We start from the raw sequence: 9,017 nt of genomic DNA, 5'->3' as shown, positions 1-9,017 counted from the left end.
TCCTAAAGAGATTTTTTTTTTTTTTTTGTGCTGTTTTCAGTGTGGGTTTATCCTACTGTGTCAAGCTGTTTGGCTTTCTCAGCTGTTGGGAAACCCTGAAATGGCTCTGGAATGGATCCATATTCAAGTTTCATGTAGCACACATGCAGGCTCCAAACCAATCACAATCTCCCCTTTCCAGAAATGATAATAGATGCGATTTTAAAATGTGATAACATTTTTATTAGGATTATTGGATTGTATCCAGTCATATATATCACAGGCCAAGTTACAGAAAAGTTTTATTATTATTATTAACAATGTTTTATAAACAACATCAGAAATACCAAAGACCTGAATTTTGATTCTGACTACACTATATACGGTGGAGATGAAAATTAGAGAATGTAATTTTGAGGTTACTGCTTAGTCCTGTTTGAAGTTAGGATTTTTTTTAAGTGCCTTGGTTATTTTGTAAAACACTGTTCTACTAGCATGGTATATAGCCACAACTAAAATTCCATCCAATTTTGAATGATGAAGATTACATTCTTTCTGGAAAAAATCAAGTGTTCATAAATTGTTCTCTAATTTTGAGCTTCACTGTACATCAACTTAGACACAGTTATGGACACATAATACATATATTTTTTTATTTATATGACTGATAATAGAATATTCCTATGTATGATTTTCAATGCTAGTTCTATAAAAGTTTAAATACAAACATTTTATAAAAAACCAAGTCTAAACTATGTGACTATAAGGGTGGGTCACAATGAGGTATAGTTTGCCATTGGCCTTCCTTACAAAAATAATAAAACATATAACAAAATGTATATTATTATTCATTTATTTTGCCCTTATCGCTCCACATGCCAATGGTGCCAGGTTTCCAACCCCTGCTTAAAAAGACTACAATTTAAAGGTCCAGTAGATCAGTAGTTAAGCTGTTTTTAACTGTCCTTTTCTCCTACCATTCTGGACTCATACCGACGGAAGACATTCCATGAAGAATCTGTTACATATTATATATCTTACATGCCTGTTCTTTCTGTATGGCTCTATAGATTTGGTTGCAAGCAATAAATCTACAATTCTCTGTTTTCTAAGATATTTTGTAATTTCTAGTGTAATTATGCGTAGAATGTATAGTGAATTTTAGCTTTAATCCAAAGCCACTTACTGATGAATGCAGTATTAAGAACATAACATAACTAAAAAATGGACATAGGTACAGAGCATTGGATAGCAAGATGGTTGGTACCATTCTGTCTTGTTAAAATATTTCATGAAAGATAGGGCAGTGTCTATGTCTGCGATCCAGGAATTTTTAAAAATATCTCTTAACAAAAAGAAAAAAAGAAGCCATTGGTATCTGCACTACACAACCCTTAGTCTGTTAACTTTGACTGTACAGGAAAATGCAAAGAATGCAAAGTATGATATTTTCTTTTATGTTTTTAGCTACTCTGGTGATCATGTCTGCTTTGAAACAGGGGCTAATATTTCACAGCAGAGTCTGACTTGAGGAGGGATACAACATTTGAAATTTTGTTATATCTTTTCTAAGCACCTCTTTAGGCCATTTCTGTTTTGATTATCTTACATTTTTTGACAGTCCAGATCACTAACCAGCAGCCCACACTACCCCAGAACATTATGCTAACAAAAATTATGTGTTTTTACTATTGGTAATATTCCATGTCTTCCATGTAGGACGCAGAAAGGGCAGCCTTGTGAATGGACCCTGAGCAGACCAGATGGAAACAGAAAAGACCAGCCATGAGACGGAAAAAAGTCTGATACTTTCACAAATCAGTGCGACTCAGCAGACAGACCCTCTTCTCACCAAGTGCCAGAATGGAGATCCATCTCAGCAGTTCAATGGGGACACTAATTGGAGTCATTTCAAGCCCAACACAGTAGTTTACCCAATGAAAAGTCAACAGGAGAATTGTTCTGGGCCTGCTAATATGCAGGGGATATTGGATCAAAGCATGTATGAGATAAATGGACAGATGAAACATGCTCTTAGTGAACAGACATTTTTAGATTTTCACCAGCCTAAAAAACTCTGCACTGATTCAGAGGTGAATGGAAATGAGGGTCTGAGGCTTTGGGATAATAGAGATGCAGGAATGGAGAACCATTTAGAGGGATTCCCTAAGCATAATAAGCCAGGGGATTTTGAGATAAAGCATAGTAAAAGAAACTGTAACTTTCCCAATGGGGATTTATTCTTACTGTCAAGGAACAAGCAAGTTCCAATGCCCAATGGTGCTACAACAAGCCTACCCTCAGTAAAGGGTACAACTGGTGACCTCTTAGAGAAAACTTTGTCTCAGTATTACCCAGAGCATGTGTCCATCGCACCTCAAACCAACTCATCTCAAGTAGATCAGGTCACCAGCAACCTGCCGGAGCAGGAAACTCCTTCACCTTCATTAACCTCAGGTTTTCCTATTTCACCCCAAACATCTGCCTCCGAGCCACTTGCCAAGGCACCCCCAGAAGTACAAGGCAGCAATGGCTACAATCCAGAATTCACAGTGAATGGATACTCTAGTTTTGTAGCCAAGCAAAAGAAGCCTACTTATCCTCTCTCTGACCTGCCAAATATGGGAACACAATTGCTGAGTCAGGAAGCTTCGGAGTCCAATGTGCCATCACAGACAGGCATCAATGGTTGCTCACAGATTCGAGAAGATAGAGAAGGCCTTCTGAACAACTCTGATTGTTTAAGCAAGTCCAACCAGGATTTTAGCCGTGAATCTTATATATTGCCCCCAGTGATGGCAGGAGCACCATCACAAAACACTCAGACAGGACAGCAGAACCTACAGATTAAGGTGCTACAGAAACAACCAACCGATGAAAGCCTCCATGACAATAGAGACTTTTCCTTGCCACAGCAACAGATTCTTGAGCCACATATAGTAGACAACAGGTTGACCTCCCAGGCCTGTACATCAGCTTCTCACAATCAACACAGTAAGCAGAAAAATAAGCCTAAACCAGATCAGGAAAAGACAACGTCAGGGAATACAGATCACTCATCCCAGTTGAAATGGATAGATTTAAACTCAGCTTCAGCACCACAGCCATCTACTGACCACCCCCAGATGTGGGATTTTTTCCATCCACAGATCCACATGCAGCAGCATACAGTCACACAGAGCCAAAGTCGTTGTATAAATTCCATGTCCTCATACAACTTTCGGTCTCAAAATTTCAGTAATCCTAGTTGTCCCTCATATGAAAATAAGGCACAAGATAGTTACAAAAACTCCCTACCTCCTACACAGTTCCCCCACGATTCTGTCCCTGAATGTCAACAGAGCAATTCTGGTATGCACGATCATAGTAAAATGCAATTTAACAAACACACATCCCAGCAATTGTGCAAAAATGATCAAGACCAGATACAATCACAGAGCTTCCTTTCTCAGCCACCACCTGCTGAGCCTCAGCAGCAAGACAACAGCACACTTCCCCATCAGCTCCCTCAGGATAGACAGAATATGCAAGCAGCTCCACAATCACAAGATGTTTCCCACAGCCAGGTAGATGCACCACTCTTGAAAAGGCTTAAAACAGGCTGCCTTCATTCAGAATCCCAGAAGTTATCTCTAGGTACAGAAACACCAGCACAAACACTGTCTAGTCCAACTATAAGAGAAAACTCTACGTTTCCAGGCTCGTCTAAGTCAAATGTACAATTCTTGACTAAAGAAGCCGAAGCTCTAACAGAAAGAAAACTCCAGCAGAACATGCAGTACTCTCAGAACACCAGTAAACAACATCCAAACTACCAGCAACCTCTCCAACACAGGGTACATAATCATTTGGAATTTCCTAATTCTCCGATTTCTCAATCACAACTGTCACAAGTTTCTAATAGTCTTCAGATACCTGCTCAAACATTTACCAAAGTTGAATTCCAAGAATCCTTTGGCCAAATCCAGAGAGAGTCTCTCCCAAGCCAAGGTGCTCAAGGAGATTTGCACGCAGCCATGCGAACGCACCTTCTGCAGAGGCAGGAGCGGCAAGGCCCCAACAACATCAGGCCAAGTATGCCGGCCATAAAAAGTGAAAACTGCTCAGGTTTAGAAACCTCAGCTCAACATCCACCCATAGAAGTACAACAGCAAGATCAAGACAAAACCAAAGTCATGCCAGTGGTAGTAAAGCAGGAGCATCCTTCTTCGTCCTGTGAACAAAGCCAACAGCGGAGCATTCTAGCTACCATGGAGCAGCAGTTAAAACAGTATCAGCTCTCACCTGTGTTTGAAAGAAAGTCTTTGGTCAACAAGTCACCCAATAAGATGAAGGTAGAGATGGCTGGGGCTGTGACTGTGCTCTCAACCAGTGCTGAGGGGAATGTCAAGGAACAGTGTAAACTACAAAACTTCACCCCACCTAAAAAGATTGAACCTGGGTTACAAACCTTTCTGGAGTCACCCATGAAGATGCTTGATACACCAATAAAAAACTTGCTAGGTACACCTTTGAAGACACAGTATGACATTTCGTCATGTCATTGTGTTGGTAAGAGGTTTTACACAGCTACTTTTAGTCCAGTTTTTACACATTTTGTGTTCTTTATACATTAGAACTGCACAACTGTTAAGACCTCTAAAGAGAACATCTTCAGTAATACTTAATGTTAATAGTTTAATGTTGTATCTTAGTGATATTTTGTTGTTATTAATGACATTAAATCACATATTAGTTCAACTTAGTTTTGTTTATGACCATCTACTAAAAATACACAATACCTTTCTCTGATTCTTTAATCCACAGATCAAATCAGTGAAAGGGATGAAGGCCCATATTATACTCACTTGGGATCAGCTCCAACTGTTGCAGGCATCCGCAAAATTATGGAGGAAAGGTATGATATTATGAACTCTAATGATATTATGAACTAATATACCATATATTATATTACTACCTTTCCCTTTGACAGATCCGGACTGACTGGAAGCGCCATTAGGATTGAAAAAGTTGTGTATACGGGAAAGGAAGGGAAGAGTGGGCAGGGCTGTCCCATTGCTAAATGGGTAAAGACAATTTATTTTCATCCTGTGTTTTCTGTGTGTGTACATGTATTGCCCCTCTTTGTCTGTTAAATATTAAAGCATGCTTGTTGGTTCCCTTTCAGTCGGTCACTCTTGACGTCACATTGGTGACCGACGAATTGGGATCTCGCTTAGAGAGAGAGCAATCCACTTCGAGTGTAAACTAAACGAGCCAATGCACATTGGCATGCGATGACTGCATCCAGCTGCCACTGATCACAGCGTGAGCATAAAAAGGCAGCCGGTGCAACACATACCAGCTTTTCGCTTCGGAGCCGAGCGATAACATCGTTATGCTCCTACCAATATCTTAGTTTTTGACGACGAGTTCAACGTGCTCTAGGGAGCTTTTTGTGTTGGCGAATGGCACTTCAGCGGTGGTCGTTCCTGTGTTGAGTGGGTTGCGCACTTCAGGCTGCACTACCCCGTCGTGCTGCAAGTGGTCATTTCCCCTGTGCGTCTCAGCACCTAAAAGAGCATTTCCCTGAAAGAGCCTATTTCTCTAAAAGAGCTTACAAGGGTGCGTCTTTGTAAAGATGATGGATCGTCTTTTTAAAGATGCCGTTTCACCCGTGCGTTTCTGGATGCGGTCGTTACCTGGCGCCGGGTGATGGTCACGATCGCTGCCTCACATGTCTGGGCATTAAACACACTGAGGTGGTGTTCATGGGGTGAGTCATGTTCCCATTGCGATGAGTCATTTTCCCTCCGGGATGGTGGCAATGCCTGAATCGAATCCAGAGATGTCGGCTATGGCGCTACTGCAGGTTTGGATGAGTCATGTTCCCATTGCGGGAAGATGACCATCTCGGAGCTGCGGGCCAGGCTACGTTACCTCAAGGGGGGCGGAGCTCCATTGCCTCTGCCGCGATCTAGTGTTCGTCCTAGTGTTCGGGCAGTAGCACGGGCAGTCAGAGGGTTACAGTGGTGACAAACCCCTCAGGGAACCAACCCTTGGGGGACCATCACTCCTCTAGCGCTTGGCAACCAGTCGAGCCGCCAAAGGAACACGCTGGGCCCCCTTCAAAGAGCATACCAGCGGTATCCTTCGGTTCTCCTCCCGACGACCGGATGTCAATCACTGCCAAGCCCTCGAGTTTGGACGATTGGTTTCTCGGGGTGGCTCGCGCTGGTTCTCAGCTCCCCGCCCCGGTGCCTTTCTTCCCGGAGGTGCATGAGGAGCTCACCAGGTCATGGACAGCACCTTTTACTGGCAGAAACCGACCTGCTGGGGTGCAGCTAAGGGGTATACGGCGATCCCCCCGGTGGAGTGGTCAGTAGCGATGCAGTTGTGTCCTAAGACCACCTCATCCTGGCCGGGAAACCCGTCGCTCCTCTCTGTCCGGTCTGTCCGGCGGTGCTTATATGGCTTGTGGAGAAGCTGCCTCCGCCTTACACGCTATGGCGTTACTGCAAGTTCATCAGGCCAAGGCACTGAAGGACCTGCACGAGGGTGGTCACGATCCGGAAGTTCTGAAAGAGCTTCGAACCGCTACTGACCTCGCGCTCCAAGCGACAAAGGTCACCGCGAGTTCTCTGGGTCGTGCGATGTCCACAATTGTGGTCCAGGAGTGCCATCTCTGGCTGTGTCTGGCAGACATAAGGGACGCCAACAAAGTACAGTTCCTCAATGCCCCTGTGTCCCAAACTGGCCTCTTCGGCAATGCGGTCGAGAGCTTTGCCCAGCAGTTCTCGGCTGCACAGAAGCAGACTGAGGCTTCTCATCCAGACTGGGCCAGACATGCCAGACTGGAGCATCATATCCTGCCCCGGCGGGCAAAATGCTGCCTCCACCCGGCCGCAGCGCCCCAGCCTGCTCGTCACCGAGGGCGGCCCCCTGCATCAACCCCCACTCCCGTGCCGCATCCGCAGCAGCCTCGAGCAAGCGGCGCCGTGGAGCTGGGTGTAGGCAGGCCGCCCCGCCCATCCAGGCCCCCTGTGAAACTTGGCGGTGAGCGGAAGAGCAAGAGGCCCCGGGACGGTTGACCCAGAGAGAGAGGGAGCTGCTCTTTGGGGGATGGTGAATGCACCTCTCCCTCCCCCAGAGGAGGGCCGGGTGCAGTATCTGGTTTCCAAAAATCTTGATGAGAGAGCGATTTTCTCAGTCTCTGGGTCCCAAAAGGGCACGGAGAGTCGCGGACGGACCAACACCAGACCACACTCATCCTCCTCTCTCGCCAGCAGGCAGCAGCGGGCAGTTTGAGAGCGTCATCAAAGGCCCTACTCTCGCACCCTCTGCCAAACCGTGGTACCAGGTAAGTGTTGCACCGCAAACTCAGACCCCTCTTCGGCCTGCCCACGAGCTGCCTGAGTTGGGTCCCTGCGTTCCACCTCGCTGCCCCACTGCAGGTATGGTGGTGGTTCCGCTGGTTCCACTTGCACGGTATCTGGGTGCCTGGCTAGCGCTACCCAGCCCATCTTGCTGCCTTCTGTGGACCATCAGCCTCGGCTATGCAATTCAGTTCGCCCGGCGTCCCCCCAAGTTCAGTGGCATCTGCTTCACGGCAGTGAAGGCGGCCGATGCTCCTGTCTTGCGTGCAGAGATCGCAGTCCTACTGGCGAAGGATGCGATAGGGCCGGTCCCTCCAGCCGATATGAATACAGTGTTTTACAGCCCTTACTTCATTGTACCCAAGAAAGGCGGTGGGTTACGACCAATCTTGGATCTGAAGACCGCTTCAGCACTGGCTTCATGGCCGAGGCCCGAGGTGGGCGTGGCAGCGTGGCACTGACCGGGTCCAAGTTACACCGGCCTGTCGCCAAACCTTCACCCCGTGGTCAGACGTTGCGTTGTTCTGGGCAGGAGTGCCCCTAGAACAGGGCTCCAGGCATGCTGTGGTTTACACTGATGCCTCCACCACCGGCTAGGGGGCCACGTACAACGGGCACACAGTGTCGGGGGTGTGGACAGGCCCCCAACTGCACTGGCATATCAATTGCCTAGAGTTGTTAGCAGTGCGCCTTGCCTTGAACCGTCTCAAAGGGCGCTTACGAGGCAATCACATGCTGGTCCGAACGGACAACACGGCGACCGTTGCGTACATCAACTCAACCGGTCTGCTCAACTGTACGGCCGACAAACTGTCACGAGCTACGCTCCCAGGAGAATGGAGACTCCATCCCCAGACAGTCCAGCTGATATGGAGACGTTTCAGAGCCGCTCAGGTAGACCTGTTTGCGTCTCCAGAGACTTGTCACTGCCAGTAGTTTTACTCCCTGACCGAAGGAACACTCGGCACGGACGCACTGGCACACAGCTAGCCTCGGGGCCTTCGCAAGTATGCGTTTCCCACAGTGAGCCTTCTTGCACAGACACTGTGCAAGGTCAGGGAGGACTAGGAGCAGGTCCTGCTCGTGGCGCCTTATTGGCCCACTCGGACCTGGTTCCGGGAACTAATGCTCCTCGTGACAGTCCCTCTTTGGCAGATCCCTCTGAGGAAGGATCTACTGACTACACCCTGTGGCACCCGCGTCCAGACCTCTGGAAACTTCATGTCAGGTCCCTGAACGGGACGCGGAGGTTCTAGGTGACCTACCCCAGGAGGTAGTTGACATTATCACTTCGACGAGAGCACCATCTACGAGACACGCTTACGCCTTGAAGTGGAACATGTTCGTCGAGTGGTGTCATTCTCACCGAGAAGACCCCTGGAAATTCCCAATCCCAGACCTCTGGAAACTTCATGTCTGGTCCCTGGACGGGACGCGGAGGTTCTAGGTGACCTACCCCAGGAGGTAGTTGACATTATCACTTCGACGAGAGCACCATCTACGAGACACGCTTACGCCTTGAAGTGGAACATGTTCGTCGAGTGGTGTCATTCTCACCGAGAAGACCCCTGGAAATTCCCAATCAGGGTCGTTCTTTCCTTCTTACAGCAAGGGTTGGAGTGAAGGCTGTCTCCCTCCACCCTTAAAGTCTATGTCGCTGCGATTGCTGCTAACCATGACCCT

General features: G+C 47.2%; 1 protein-coding gene across 2 annotated transcripts in view; it reads left to right on the top strand.

The window, feature by feature from the left end:
• tet2 (tet methylcytosine dioxygenase 2) overlaps positions 1-9,017 on the top strand; it is a 30,796-nt gene that overhangs the window by 13,491 nt on the left and 8,288 nt on the right. For both annotated transcript variants that reach the window (XM_016495193.1, XM_016495200.1), the window contains 3 exons: positions 1,699-4,530; positions 4,786-4,876; positions 4,952-5,045. In XM_016495193.1, coding sequence (XP_016350679.1) covers positions 1,743-4,530; positions 4,786-4,876; positions 4,952-5,045 — 2,973 coding nt within the window. In that variant the 5' untranslated portion in view covers positions 1,699-1,742. The remainder of the gene's footprint in view (positions 1-1,698; positions 4,531-4,785; positions 4,877-4,951; positions 5,046-9,017) is intronic.

Source organism: Sinocyclocheilus anshuiensis, unplaced genomic scaffold, assembly GCF_001515605.1.
Source record: "Sinocyclocheilus anshuiensis isolate Anshui unplaced genomic scaffold, SAMN03320099.WGS_v1.1 scaffold517, whole genome shotgun sequence".
Lineage (NCBI taxonomy): Eukaryota > Metazoa > Chordata > Actinopteri > Cypriniformes > Cyprinidae > Sinocyclocheilus > Sinocyclocheilus anshuiensis.
The sequence above is the reverse complement of the archived record's forward strand: the minus strand, read 5'-3'. Positions and strand labels throughout refer to the sequence as shown.